This window comes from Schistosoma haematobium, chromosome 1 (genome assembly GCF_000699445.3).
Source record: "Schistosoma haematobium chromosome 1, whole genome shotgun sequence".
NCBI classification, from domain to species: domain Eukaryota; kingdom Metazoa; phylum Platyhelminthes; class Trematoda; order Strigeidida; family Schistosomatidae; genus Schistosoma; species Schistosoma haematobium.
Genome location: NC_067196.1, coordinates 7,186,102 through 7,202,878, shown reverse-complemented (window position 1 = coordinate 7,202,878; position 16,777 = coordinate 7,186,102). Strand labels below are relative to the sequence as shown.

The 16,777-nt window shown below is 32.6% G+C and overlaps 1 protein-coding gene across 1 annotated transcript in view; it reads right to left on the bottom strand.

Annotated features, from left to right (window-relative positions):
* The window catches only part of MS3_00010037 (uncharacterized protein), a gene marked incomplete at both ends in the record, with an annotated part of 95,794 nt that extends 80,998 nt beyond the window's left edge, over positions 1-14,796 (bottom strand). Inside the window, one exon of the mRNA XM_051218374.1 lies at positions 14,035-14,796. Coding sequence (XP_051073039.1) covers positions 14,035-14,796 — 762 coding nt within the window. The remainder of the gene's footprint in view (positions 1-14,034) is intronic.
* Positions 14,797-16,777: the final 1,981 nt, after the last annotated feature.

The following is a 16,777-nucleotide window of genomic DNA, read 5'->3' as shown; positions in this document are numbered from 1 at the left end:
CAGTAGAATAGTCAAATTATATAATCGGAGATGTTTATTGATAACCTGATATTTATAACTGTAGTGATGCGGTTGCACACATTATCTTTCTATCAGTCTTAGTCCCAGTATTAATAGTGATTACACTTTATTACACAAACTAATTTGTTTCTCTCAAATTGTCTCATAATTGCTTTTACATTGTATGATTTTACTACACTACTGCTTTTTGTCTTATTAATCTCTTTCACTGTGCCGATGTAACGTATAGTAATTTGAACCAAAACATATCTTCCATCAATTGATATGTCTCATTAAATAAGACAAACAAACATAAATTATTATATATCTGGTTCCCTTGACGACTTTTCACATTATAAAAACGATGAGTACTAAATAAACTTTATGCAAATGTTTTTTATTTGATTTATAACAAATCCAATGAGATCAATCAAATGAGACATATTACAAATGTACAACATTGTACGTCTATCACAGATTGATTACTTAATTTAAATCAGTTTTCAAGAATAGATAGGTACAAAATATGTGTTAATCAATTTTTGGCGAACTGTTTAATAGATTATTTTACTTAATGAATAAACTTTGCAGGAGATATAGTATAATTTCAATAGATTATTCCATTGTTAATTGTTCAAAGATATATAAACCAACAAAAATCCATAAATATAACATTATCATTGCCCTATTTACTTGTCCTAAATATTGTACATCTAAAAATAATCTAGAAGTTAAATGATTATCAGTCAGTCAGTCAGTAACAACGTAGAACTTCGTATGTACGTACATCAGATCGAGTTACCACACCACATTAGGACAGAGATGCAGTTGTCGATTCAAATCCCATAGTGGTAGAGGTAATAAGAGTATGAGCAGTAATCGGGAAGATTAGGGTTCGGAGGTGTTATTCAAGGAGTATAATACAGTGAAATGAATTTGGGAAGAGAAAAACGAAATAAGGAAGAATCAGGAGATTAAAAGTTGGGAGAGCACAAAGAGTGGATGCACCTGCGCCATTGCAAACGATTTTGAGCCATGTCATTCAGGGTCTCTAACCATCGGTTGCTATCATCTCGAGGTCCCCAACCAGGTAGTCTACACCTACCAACATGGCTCACCTCACTTGTCAGTGATTTCATGGACTTGTGCCATGTTTTTGTCTGGCCACCCCTACGTTTCTTCCAACCTACTCTTATACCACTGAACATCGCACGTCGAGGCAGTCGGTCGTTGGGCATACGTAACACGTGTCCCAGCCATCTCAACTGATGAAGTTTCACTACTTCATCAATTAACTTGCCATCCTTACATAGTACCCATTTCCTAACAACTGAGTTACTTACTCGATGGTCCCAGGATATACGAGCGTTAAAGGATTATGCAATTCTATAAATAAAGATAATATATTTGTAATATCCTAAAATAAGTAGAAAAATTAGATTTCCTGACATTTCGCTACTTAATATAAGCCACTTCTTCAGAGAAGAAATTAATTAAATCTTTCTACTCACATTTGAGATATTATAAATATATTATTCAATGTTCAGTGTATTCAAAATTGTCAAGTCAAACCTTGGTAATGATACCTCCAATTTCATTAATAACTAGATTATGCATTTAGTTCAGTAAACTTCATAGAAAAAAGTAATTTTCATGTTTTGTTATATTTTAATCAAAATAATAGAACTTGCTATTGCATCTATACATACTAAGAAAAATTGGAGAATTACAAACTTATTATGATTAGTTAGACTTTTATTTTTTTTTTAAACCAAAACAAATCTGTGATTAGAAACTATATGCATCATTCATTTTCTCTATGTAAAAATCTATGAATCTACAATGACAACATTTTATAGTATTATCCCTCAGTCATTTTATTTTCAGGAAAAGTAATTGTTTATAAGTTGTTTTTTTTTAAATCTTCACTTTTAAATTCCTAAGTCACGAATTGAATTCGGCATTACGAAAGATCCATTCTCAATGGTTGATCTATATATATATATATATCCAAACCATTCTTCAAATGTTCATATGTGCTTGAAAGAATAATCTTCTGTCAGCTTCTTGTCTTTCCAATAACTTGGGACTAGGTTAAGAGTTATTATTTAGTGTTACATTTACTAATGCCTTTTTGTTGCTTCCAACTATAGAACTAGTTCCAGGTTATAACAATAGCAATATATCAGTATGAGGGTGTGGCGATTGTTGAGTTTTTATTTGAGATCATGAATCAATCACTAGTGGCCTAACACTGACTGACTGACTCATGATCTCAATCGAAAAATAACAATATAATAGGCAATGACTGTCAACTGTACTTTTTTCATAACAGATAGAAAATTTTATAATTATGTCCCAATGTGACTGATCACCTGAGAAAATGTGAATAGTTTGTTTAAGTGATGATAATGATACATGAAAAGCAAATTATTGACGAATAGCCCCTTTGTCAATGAATGAATAACAAACTGAACAGCAAAGAAAGTTGCTTCTCCTAGCAAAATAAAACACAATTCGGTCACTAATAAGCATAATAAAAAAAACCTGAAATGTAATTGATTGTACAATAAAAAAGTTTTATGTCATTGACTAACTAATTATCAGACTTATATCTTAGCTATCATTTTAATAGTTAATCCCAGTCCAATATAATTAATAGTAATAATAATAATAATAGTAGCCCAAGTCTCATGAATCCCAAATAACTAAATGTATACACTTAGAGCAGCAGTTAAATGCTCTATAAAAAACCGTATAACTTGTTTATAACCAAGACAAATTCACATAAAGTATGTTTGATATCACGTTTTTCACGCAATGACGAGATTATAAAACTCAGAAAAAAAGCAAGGATAATACTTAAAGACAATAAGTTATTCATTCATTAAACTGTGGAAGTTCAAAATATATCCATGAACGGATTTTGTGGAGAATGGTTTTATTTGTAGGCTTATCTGACAAATATTGACTTCAATCGGGGTGCAAATGAACACCAAAGAGTATTGGATATCTGTCCCATTTTAATAAAAGACTTATCAGCAATGCACAACCACAGCACACACATCCCAGAAACCGAATGCCGGATGTGAAGAGTTTTCGGGGAACGCTTAATCACTAGATGGTACACATTACGAACCTCAATTAATACATGATATATCATAAACCTGTTCATCAGTGACTTAATTTGAAATGAGTTTCCCAAATTATAGTGAGAATTAGTGAACGCTGGATTTCAGACACATAAACAACGGTATTTAATGGTCTTTGTGTTGTAACATGAGTTGATTGAAGTTTGGAACATGTACCACTGAATTCTAAACCAATGGTTCTATCAATCAGGCCGTCATCTCCAGACGTATAGGCCCTAAGTTTGATCGCTGACAGGGTTGATTTTATTCACTGCCGAAGAGTCTCATACCAATACAAGGCAGCCGTTTAGTGCTTGTTAACTTTTAGTGGTATCTTTATGAAAGTCAATAGGTGACAAATACTAACCCAAAATATATTTATCAGAAATAACTGTTCTCAAATAATGATTGGCGAAATAGCTGAGATTTTATAATAAGTGTCCTTCCATTGATTAATAAATAAATGACTGATTAGTCCAATCAACGTGAAAAATGGACGAGCTAAATGAAATAGGAAAATTATTGTATTTACCTTAGAAATAAAAAGAAAAAATAATATAGAAATGAAACATGCAATATATAGAACGTAAACATAATTGTCACTTAAGATACTGCTTAAATTCAAATGCGTTAGTATTATTTTACATAATTCTAATGTGTAATTTCCTAAATATTCCAGTCAATCAGTTGAACTAATGCCCGGTAACTGAGACAAAAACAAGATGTCGTTAGTGTGTTTACCTAACATTCATTTTGTATACTATTTCGAAAAGTTTGGAAAGATGAAATAGTAGTCTTTATTCTACAAGGTCCTATCTTATAACCAAGTATTGTAACATGGAGACCTGAAGATATATACTATAAAAAAAACAGCAACATTTTATTGTTATCGTAGATTTAAAAAAACACAGAAATAACTCCACACTGTACACAGCTACAATAAAATGATCCTCTGAATGTGTAAGTGTTAAATGACAAGTCCCGTAGATCACTATTAAGTTATAAACCAGTGATCACGAACATATTAATACATCGAATTATAAAAAAATGGGGATGTTTATTTACGAGACTTTGAGACACATATTTTGCTTAAGAGCTACTGATACCATCGCTTTGCCAAAACTGAATTAGGAAGAGCTCAGCTGGAGGTTACGAAGTGATGGCTAAAGAATTAATGAATTAAATTATTACACCCTCAATTCATTGAAATGCATACCAGGTTTTATGATACCAGCCAGCAGGAATGGGTGAAAAAATGAAAGGAAATTATAGCCCGTTCACTAAATCACAAGTTTTTACACATCATTTAGTGCTTTTTAGTATCTATAAAGATCTACAAACTTCTATGATGATGTATTTCATATTCCCTAAGTTATAACTTCAATAGGCATGAGAATTAACTAGCTTTACCCGAAAACACCATCAAAAAGTTAAATTATATTATCTAATTATATTCTCACCAAGTATCGTAAAATTAAAAATTACAACAAAATTCACAATATAATTTCGAGATGGATGGGTTTGATGGAGTATTGTTCTCTTAGCTGGATGGTTTGGTCGTAGAAGTCTACCTGAAGTTTGTGTTGGTGATGACGTTCAGAAGATTGATGAAAGCTACACAACCAAACCATCCAGTTCAGAGAACAAAATTCCATCCTAATATTATTTTTTTAATCAGATTGCAATTTGTGCTCTCTTATGTATTCAATCAAAAAAAAAAATTTCATGCTGTTGCGAACCACAGTGAAACAGATGAAATAAGTATAAAAATAATTGTAACTTTTTTGGAGATAAAATACACTTGAATAATTCAATAGTACAAAATGATAAGAAGCAAAAACGGAACAAATCAGTAAAGAAAAAAATATATCAACATGGTCTGTTAGGTAATGTTTAATCGAAAGTATGATATTTTTTCATTTGAGAATAATACACAGATACTATTGAAAAAATATATATATATATATATCTTCAGATAGATGATGGATATTAGCTTAAGTATCTAGAAGAGTGCAAATACATCTTTTTAATAGAAAATTATGACAGTTTTACTTATTCTACAAGTAACAAGATAATATGGAGCGGTAGCGGAATGATGATGACGTAATATTTAATATTTGTAACTAACTCAAGATCATCATTAGATTAAATCAAACGGTGGTATTATCAAACGAGTAATAACAAAGTTAGCTGTTATATTTACAGGTAAAAGAAGGGGGTCATCAAATGAATTGGTCAAATTTAAACAAGTTAATTTGTTTAGCATACATCAACAGATAAAATCTGCCAGAGATTTCAGGAGAAAAAACATTTTACGAATCCCAGACAAAGACATCGATATCAGTAATCAATGCTCTTAACTCTTATTCTAGACTTGGTAAGCAGTTTAAAGTTTTTAAAAAAAACATGATCATAAAACCTTTATCCTTTAAGTTAATCAATAGATTCAACTACACGTATAGGAAATTATTATAATTGTGAGTGGACAAAAAACTACTAACGAGTCCCATACTAGGACGAAACGGCCGTCTAGTGCTTCAAGGTTTTCAATGGTGGTCTAACATTGATTCATTCATGATCTCATTCAAAAAGAAAGAAATGTCAAAACAATATTACTGAATTTATTTTGACAAAATGAAAATGTGATCCAAATTTTTATTACTTAAACAATGATCATATTCAATAATGATTACAAATTTGGCATTCATCAGAACTTATTAAGTGATTGTACCGTGTACCAAAAATCATTTTTTTTTAAAAAAAAACCAGTCTGGATTACATTATCATCTACCAAAAAGATTAATCCATGTTAATATAATAAGACATTTCTATCTAGAACAATATACCCACGAACTATTGTACATTGTACATTATACAATAATAAAAAAAAAAACTAATTCACTGTATCTCTAACACCAATCATTTTAAATATATTTTCATGGTAAAATAAATCATTGATAACAAATTATCAATTACTCACAATGACTGCGTTAATCTCCAACGAATAATTAAACAAACAAAAAAAACTGTAAGAGTAAAACTTTATTCCACAAAGAACAAAAAGTATTCAGTTGAAAACTTCACAGAAAATTATCATACTTCTTTCACAGAATAATCCCAAGTAAATACTGACCGGAATTAACCCATAAAATTTTATTCTACTTCAAGGTTATTTAGCTGAGAAAAGATAGACGAACAAACATATACAAGTTGTACATACATACACACATATATATAAATATACACATACAAATATACCTTTCAATTATTTGTGAAATATGTAATACATTTCAATGAGGATTATGTTGTACACCCAGTGTTCTAGTGTACATAACAATGAAAATGGATCATATAAATCTGTACAAAGTACAAAAAGTTGAGGGGATGAGAATGAAGCAGAATAGTAATTCATGATCAGCAAACAATAGAACTATGATTAAAATAATCGACTTAACACAATGTATAACAATGACAAGTAGACTACAGAGCTTTATCTCCTGTTAATTGACGTATGTTAAGAAGAGAATTAATTAGATCATTATGTCAAATACAATTATTTCACCAATCATTAAAAACTAATTTATTTGTTTTCTGTTATGAGGAAAAATGAGACAGTTTAAGCGTTAATTAACGTGGCCTCTTCCAACCAACAAAAAAAAACTAATAAGAAAGTAAGAAAGGAGAAAACGTCTGATTTGTCTAATGTTAACCAGTTTAAATAAACTGTGAAAGTGTAATAGGAATAAAAGCAAAACATTCCATTCCCAGCATTAGTTTTACAATGAATGTGAACGAAACGCGAGACTTAATAAATACAATTAATGACAAGGACTAATTATCTTAATCCCTTCTAGATCACTCAGGCCCACAACAGATGATAACCTGATCTCAAAAACTTTTTGAGAAAATAGTACAACACAAGATAATATCTAAAACGACCTAGATGAAGAATTCCGAAAAGTAGTCCGACTACTAGTACTGCACCAGAAAACTCTACTCTAGTGGTTATATTTGCTTCTGCCAGCGAATAACCGTCATAAGCCCTAACACAACCACCAGTACTTCAACAAATACCCTTTAAAAGATTTACGCATTCACGAGACACTCTTTAATAAGAAACTGTCACAAAACCTTCCAATCGGCGAGGTAGAATCCAAACATTCAGATTGAGGAATATAATTAAATTCAGGTTTCGTATGACTCACAATTTTCTAAAACCTCCTGAAGAGTAAGAATGTGGTCGAAACATCTAAATTTATGCTTGGAACCGGATCGGATCTTCCCGCGTATGCTGTTTTCAAGCTGCGCTTAGGTGTTAAATGATAATGAAGGTTAATATTTCAGAAACTGAGAAGACCAACGTTTGAAACAAGTTAAACAAATTGCTTTAAACATTATGTAACCCGTTTTGCTTAGACTAAAGTGAATAATTATAAACTTCAATAAATGTGGATAAGTGCACAAGTTACAGACTAGATTTAAATTTTGTATAAATATACTATTTGAATCAAACAGCACATTCCCTTTCCATTAAATTTATCATCCAAGGTCTAATCAAATCCTTAATAGGAATTAATCCATACACACAAAATAAAAATATGGGGACTACAAGTGATGTTAGCACATTTCAAAAAAATATTTTGGATTCTAGCAACTCGGTAGGTAAATAGGGCAGTCAATTCTTTTGGTCAATCATCATCACAAACAGCTAAGATACGTGGATAGGTAGACGAGCATTCCTCATGATTATTATAATTATTGTTAGCAAAGACAAAAAATTAATCACACAAAACAGTAAACCATTATGAGGATATAAAAGATTAAGGTATCAACAAACCTAATTTGATATTTCAGATGAAGAAATAGTTTTCAATGCACTTATGCATTCAGTATCCGATAATCAAACAGAATTTCTCAAGTTCAAGGGTGAATAGAAAAGGAAGAACCACTAAGTAACACTTTGATAATAGCTATTCTGAAAGTGAATACTGATGAAAAAGATAGATCCTTTGTTATAAAATCTTTATTGATAATCTAGATGGCTATCCAATAAACTTTAGTTTAACGATTTAAGTGTTTAAAAAAATGTAACAGATTTACATTGTAATGAAAAATTACAAACGTGTACTATCGATAATAGGGTATTATTAATATGCACCTTGGCAAAAAAAAACAAACAAACTGTTAATATAAAATAATTCAGATAGAAGTATTATTTCATTTTATGAAAAATGCTGGTAGAATAAAACATCAGTGACCCAAATATGACCCGAAGATAATACAAACTTAGTAATTAATAATATTTATTGTTTTGTTTGACTTGAAAAGTACTTCATCTTTAGAAAAAAAAATGTTAGCAGTATAAAGTAAAGTGCTAACAATAAGAAATAAGAAGTTAACTTTATAACGATAGTTCAGTGTTTTTGCGTTGGATAAATGATTAAGATTACACAGATGAAAGTTGACAAGCATAATAACTATCTAAGAGGAAAATATCAAAATACATTCCCATACCTAATGTTATCAATTATAATATCATAAATGAATAAGCATTGATTGTTCATTGAATTTAATTCCCATCCTTGTATATTCACATTTATAATTACCAAGTAAATTATAGTCAATCGACTGACTGACTGCCTATACATTTAACCACTTTAATCATCTCAATACTTTATCAAATTAATTGTAGTATCATAATATGATGTAATTCAGACTAATTTAGTGACTAATATATTTATTATATTATTAAGACGTATATATTTAACGGACGATATTAACAAGAAAATTTTATTGATCTGAATGAAGTATAGCCTTAGTTGAAAATTTTGTAATGAATGTTCTCATTAAGATAACTTGAATGGTCAAATAGGTTGAATTCTAATTATGAACTAACGAAAGTTAGGAAAAGAATAAAATCTAAACAGATAGCTTTGTCATCATTATCGATCGTTTATCTATTCAAACGCATACATAATTGTATATTGTAGCTTTACGAAACCGACTAAATTTAATTGGATAGCTAATGAAAGCCAAGAAGCACCAAACACCTATTTCATCTTGGTGCAGGACTCTTCAACAACACCCATTTATAACCTGTTGTGACTTGAGAAGATATTTTATTATTACAAATGTATGAGCGATTAACAGAAGCTTTTAATATGAGCGCGATCAAAGCAAACTAGATAAATTTGAAGATAAAACACAACAGAAATTTATCATTGAAAACCCACATGCTACTAGAGATAAGACACGAAGAGTTTTCGATATCCTAAATGAACATGACACATGAATAACAGTTTTATCTTATCGATGAATAACAATTGCAGAAATTAGGATTATCGATATCGAACCATTCTAAACATTGAATGTAATGTTTATATCATTGTATCAACTTTATTTTTAAGTTAGAATCTCAATTGTAAGTGCATTTATTTTACTCAATATTGTCTCAACTGGAAATAAACCGTTATGGAAAATATTATGAACATAAATAGTATCAAACGATAGAAGTCGCTGTGACATAACTCACATTGAATTATACAGGTCGCTCTAGATTTTACCGTGAATTTCAACAACATTAATGTTTAGCATCTAGTCCTCTAAAATGTCCCACAGTATTTGATTCTCTATTCAGTGGCCCCATGAAGCTCTTGTAGAACAATTGGACATATATACATATTTACAGTGGGAAAAAGTGATTTAGCAAACGTTGAAAAAGAAATCATATGTCAAGTAGCGTAACCTATTAGCAGGAAAAATGTATTACAAATGTGATACAGACAACTAATTTAAAAAAACTGAACTGTTAACATGTAATCTGAACTTGGCGCTAAAGCCCTTATTTGAGTAGGAGGTTAAGGCCAGCCAACGACTTAAAAATAATATAAACCAGGATGATAAGTCATCAAAAACAAAAATATTCAATGTGCATCTCATTTAATCTTTAGGCAGTTTTAAATTTACAACTTTGCAAAAGAGCAATCAAAGAATATCAGTAGTGACGGATTTGCCTACACTACAACACTAAACAAATTGAGAAGTTGAATATCTTGAAAAATTAAGTTATTTCCAAACACTCCTTATCAGGAAACAAATCATTTAATAAAGGAGGTAGTCTGACGCTCTCGAACAGATGAAACTCCCTGTTATGACTGTACTATCAAAAGCTTAGATAAATATAACTTAAATGACTGTCACAGAATTTTAGCATATTTAATTAGGATTTAATGATTTAACTACGTTTATGACATTTGGGTGACCAATTAGAACCTGAATTGACCGACGGAGTCCAAAGAACTTAAGAAGTGTTACAGACAGTTCAATGGAAAGCGGGACTCGCAACATAATAGAAGAACTCATCAAACTAGTTAAATGCATTACTGCTTATATCAGACGGATTCCACAAAAGCATCAAGCACAGCTTATTTACACTACAATACAATTATAAAAACAATGGTAATAAGGATCATGTTTATAAGTTTTCGAGAAGAAACTCAAATAAGATTGTAGGGCGGGAGTTGAAGATCATTTCACTTCACAAAAAGCAGAAATATCGATAAAGAACATAAAGTATACAGTAAAAATAATTAAACAAAAGAGATGGTTGCGACGTAAAATCTCAAAACAAAGTAGATAAGCCCAAGTTCCCGTAATTCAAAACAGAAGATTAAGATTAAATCTATAAAAGGAAGGAGATATTAATGAGGACTAAGAATAACATGAGCACGCAAAAGAAACAGTATTAAAGTGGTGAAAGCATGATGAATAAAAAGTGCGCATTTGATCTACTATGACTGACTTACAGCTATCATCATGACTTCTATTGTTGCTTTTTTCTTAATATTCTCGCAGTCTCAGCTGGGATACATAAACCCTCTTTCATTGTTCAAACCAAAGGTCAACAACTTTATTATTTTTACGTTCTGATCTAGGAAAAATATGAGGCTTTTTTTATTCACACTTGCAATAGTAAGTATCACATGTTTTTCTAGGGAATGATTTAGCATCCTTAAAATGTCTTAATTAGCTTGGTCAATGTAAGTTCGTGTCCTCATAAACTGATGACTTCTTTACTACGAAATCTACATCACAGTAAGCTCGATGATTTCACCATACACATATGTACGTATACCCTCCTTATAAACTATGACAACTGTATAGTAATGCAGTTGACAGCTCTACAGTGCACTCACCAAGGAATACTAATTCGTGTGGATGATGGTGACTGCTAGGTCATCTGCCACATCAAATCTACAAATTCCCAAATAAAAGCTTTCGAAACATTTAATATAAGACTTTGCCACGAATTATTTAGATATTACTTTCAAGTTAATAAAAAAGGCCGTTATGAGCTGCAAGTTAGTACCATTTCTACAAAAATTCATGAGTTACACATATCTTCCTTGTCAATATGTCGCTATTCATGCTTAGTTTGCACAAGATTGGTGTTTTTGAACTTACAGTCAGTCATTCAGATATAACGTAGGACCAGGCACATACATACATCGATCCAAGTTGCTATACTTCATTAGCACAACAAGATGAACATTAAATTCAGAGAAATGTGGTTACTTCAATGGTAGTAATGTATAAAACAAAGATTGTGTATAAGGATATAGTACAGGAAAGAAGAAAGGTATAACGTAATTTTAACCTCACTGCTTAAGAGAAGACAAAGAGTTTACAGACCGACGCCATTGTGATCAATCTTAAGCCATGTCACACAGAGTCTCCAACCATGGGTTACGACAGTCACGCGGACCCCAACCAAGTAGTCTGCATCTACCAACATGGCTCAGACTAGAAGTTGGCGACTTCAAGGACTGATGCCACGTTTTGGTTTGGCCGCTCCTCACCTTCTTCCAACCATCCTCAACACTAGTCAGCATTGCGTGTCGCGGTAATCGATGTTCAGACATACGTAGCACGTGGCCCGACCATCTTAGGCGATGAGAATTCACAACCTCATAGGCTTATTTACCACCATTCCCTAATACCCTGAACTTATATCTAGCCACTGAAAACCAGTAAGCTATTAGATTTTAGAAACTTGGAATTTTCGTACTTTATACTCGACTCGAAAAAAAACGGATGATGTACAAGGAAAATATCTTATTCTCAATTTCTTAATTAACATTTTATTTATTCTAACTAAAGGTACTTAACTATCACAAAGGATCCCGACAACGAACCACCAATTTTTACAATTCCGTCTGGCTTCAACTGTAAGTTATTCCTAACTACTACCAAGTTAAGGCACTGGCGTAAGGTTCCAATTTATATTGGGATAAGACTAAATGAGCCGAGAAATCTGAGGAGTACAGGATTTACAGCAACAGAATGTGAACGTGAGAGAATAAAATGTAGACCAATGAGAAAGACTTGAAAGTCATATGAACAATTTGAAGAACTTATATGAAAGTCTTTTACCGGAAGGACTATTTGGAGGACTAACATTATCATGTTAAAAATCATCAAGGACTAAATACAAGTTGAAAATTTGAAAAATACTTGCTTGGTACTTAAAGCACCTATGAATTTTATAGAGTAAACTATGTTTAAATATTGTTTCAAAGAAGTTTTTATATCAACGTTCATTTTATTCGATAATGATTGATTTTTACCGTTATTAACTTATATATATATTTTTCGCAAACAAATACATGACTTGTTTGTTGACATGAACAAGTCATCAATGAAATGTTGTAGTAGTATAATATGTTACATACCTTTTCTCTTTGTTTTAGTGACCCTGTCATACGTAGTGTAGAAACCGGGTAATGCATGGATCGGTTCGTTTCTATATCACATCAGTAAGGCGAGGTTTCAGAACAGTATGATTAAATATAGTATTAGCGATAGTAGAAAAGATTCAAGATGTCGTTCGGGTAAATACAGATTCTTGAAATGAACAAAATTTGAGGTAATGAAGAAACTTAAGATACAATAGAAAGACAAGGAGTGAATGTACCTGGGCCATTGGAAATGATCCCGGGCCATGTCATCCAACGTCTCCAACCACTGATCGCAGTTATGGCACAGACTCTGAACAGGTAGTCTACACCAATCAACATTTCTCAGTCCAACAACTGATGACTGCATGGACTGATGCCAAGTATTGGTTTGCCCTACCTTTCTTCAAACCTATTACTACGCAAACTAACATCGCGCGTCGAGGTAGTCGGTGGCCATACATAATGAATGTCCCGATCACTAGTTCATTTGTGATACGTCATATTTTTTTACAATCAAACCTTAAAAGCTCCGCATATATTCACAAGCTACAAATCCATACGCTGATAAAATTGATAAAATTAGCATACCTACCAAATCGTGAAATTGTGTTGATTTGATGTGACAAATCGTGAATTCACGAAAAATAGAATAAGCGTAAACGACGAACAAATAGGTTGAAAGGGCTGCAGAAATTCATTTCATGAAACAAAATATAAAAGTCAGTTATTACACAAAAACTAAGCAACTAGCAACCTAGAGATAACAAAAGCAGACAAAAGGTTTCGAAATAAAGACATTTATTAAAATTTTGAACAGTTGGATGGATATCACGCTAAAGGTTGTGTCGAGCTGTTAACACCAAGAAAATACATGTAGAAGGAATTAGCACAAAACGTCGCCTAGATGTTATTACTCGGTTGGCAGTTTAAAACTAATTTTTTGTCTGCAACAGGTAGACGTGATACCTATATGGTAAGATTTAGAACGAAGCGGAAAGGATCGAAATGCCAACACAAGGTCTTAAGTATTGATGTTCTGAAATAAGATATATTTCATAACCTGTAATTTGAGTTCTTAATGCTATTCCATTTCTGCGAAAAAATTAGCATGATCTAAGCAGTATAAGATTTCTTAATTAATATTTAACAGAAACAGGTCAACTCACCAGTAACTTAAGGTCAGTTAATCCTGGGAGAACAACCAGTCTACAAACGTTAGTCAAGTCGAACTCCAAACTAGGAAGCGTTAAAAGTAGTGAGGTAACAAGATCAACAGATTCTTGGTGCAGTCGATGTATTCTGTCGGTAGAAAGCTTGAAATATGCGCATTCCTCTTCATGATCAGATTTTTTTGTATCGTATTCAGAATAGTGAGTAAGTACTCGACCTCCCACTTCACGAACAACTATCATAGCACAAGATGGCAAACTTGCAACTGCTAGAGAAAGCTTGGTACCAGCAATCCGAACATCTAATCTACTATCACTCAGAGCAAAATAAATCATATCCAGGAGTTGATGTGCAAACCAATCTGCATTATCAGCACTTAAACCATCAACGTTTCTGCATGGTGATTTGCCAAAATTTACGCTGATCCTGGATTGAAATGGTTGGGTGAGTAATGTGGCTATTTCTAGTGAACACAGGGTTGCATTAAGGTCAGAATCACGAACAAATATTTTCAGTAACTCCATGAGACACAAAAGAGACCGACACTGAGATAACTGTCCAGACGTCGTACAGTTACCAAAGTTTTCCGAACCAGAAAATCCGAAAAGGATTCTTCTCCCTGATGGGGTATTTATGCCTGAAATCACAAATTTGCGGATTTCTTCCGTAACTTTATGAATACCGTAGCCATCTTCATTAGGTTTGTAACCAGTCTTTTTTAAATGAGATACCAAATGATTAAATGTAGAGTGTGACATGAGATGATCTACATCTTTATAACAAATGCAAGTACAACCCGTTACAATAGAATCATAGTCCGAATCCGTCCTATCAGGTGAGACAGTCTTAAAGTTAGGGGTCTGAAATATCTGTAGATAAGTTTTGTCCGGGTAGGAGTAAGAATGCTGAGCACATTTCTGACGATATTCATTTCTCTGATATGTCATTAAGACCCCGTCTGACCATCGGTGAAACAATTTCAAGTGGACGTCAGATAACATCCCATCAGCATTACGACATTTCCAGGTATCACGAAGAAAATCATAAAGCTCATTGCCAAACAATCTGAGTAACGAAACGAATGCATTCTTATAGACAGATTTGTTCCCAAACGATGATACAAAACAGTCAATCAAATTGAAAAAAATGGGCTCAAAATGACAGGCAATGTCTTTTCGATCATAGGAATGGAATAAATCTGGAGTAAATATTTGGGGAAGCACTGAACAAAGCGACAATCTGACGCTAGAATGGCTAGAAGACAGACCGTGACGTACTAGAGAATCAATACAGGCATCTAAAATTGGAAGCTTCAAACAAAACAAAGCCACACGCAAAATAAGTCGCAGGTTCTGGGTAGCTGAACGACGACATAAAATGTCTTCCGATGACAAAGAAAAGACTAAGGCACTGATGAGATGCTCAATATTGTTAGAAATACACGAGCAAATGTCAATGCATAAATCTCCACTGGACAACAAAGCATTTAAGGCATTTTCTGTTTTGTTCAGAGCACATAGAACGGAATCCGGCTTAGTCCAACAAACGTCCAAATAATTCGTAAAAACACAACTATGTGGCACGCCTGTGAGACTTTGATATTTTTTTTCAATAGTGTTGCAACCACCTTTCGAAATATGACCAACCGCGGTCATTAAAACTAGTGTTTGTTAAAAACTTTAAGATACGGACTTTACAAAACACGTCGAAACGACTTCAAACCGTTTTGATATTTCATTTGAAAACACGTTTCATAATCATTATCTCAAAGAAAGTAAGAAATTATGACTAATTCCTCAGAAAAATGCTACTGTAGCAATCCCTGTGATCCAAAATGTTTACAGTGGATACTAAGTTCAAAGGCGTGTCCAACGAACCTAATTCGATAACGCGAACTGGTAAAACAAAACTTCAAAAATCAATGAAATAACAACGAACTAGATACAAACCGAAGCAATTATTGACCTGTAAAGTAATATAACATCCTTATATTACATAGCAGGTCGATTTAGACGGTTCGAGTGGTTGTTGACAGAACAAAAGAAGCTTCCACTCAACTGGCTTTCGAATCTATTGATAGTGAATCACCAACACCTCCAGTTAATAACCTAGGTATATTTATCAAATAAAAGATGAGTGTCAGTAAATTTTGATGGAACAACACCCTCGGTTCTTAATGATATGTCAATTTCCATCTTGAATGACTGGCGAGAAGCTCCATAGATCACCTCAGCACCTGACGTATTCCAGATTTTGACTATATTTAAAGAGTATAAAGTATTCCCATGATTCAATATACTATGCCATTCCCCCCATTTCTTAGCATTTTCCTTGAGGCATGTGTTAGGAATGAGCATAGATAAGTATTTGAAGGAGTGGTCAGGAGTGTTTAGGATGATATAAGTCGTTAGGTCACCACTTGGGCGCCTGTAAACCGAAGATCTGAAGCACTATACACGAAATTACAAGTTGCGTCCTCAAAGTGATTACGTGGCTAACGCTCGCATACATTTCAGTGTTTTTTATATCTTTGGAGTGACGGAGAATATATCATAGTTACACATTTTAAATGGAGCTTAATAAAACTTAAATACTAGCTGAAACGTTCTATTATCAAACTGAACAAACGTACTCTCTGACACCACCAGTGCGATATTTGCTCAAAAACACTTTTGTCACATTTGGCGTAAGACTTTATCTTATAGAATACCTAGACTCTTAGGTCTCCTACAACTTCAG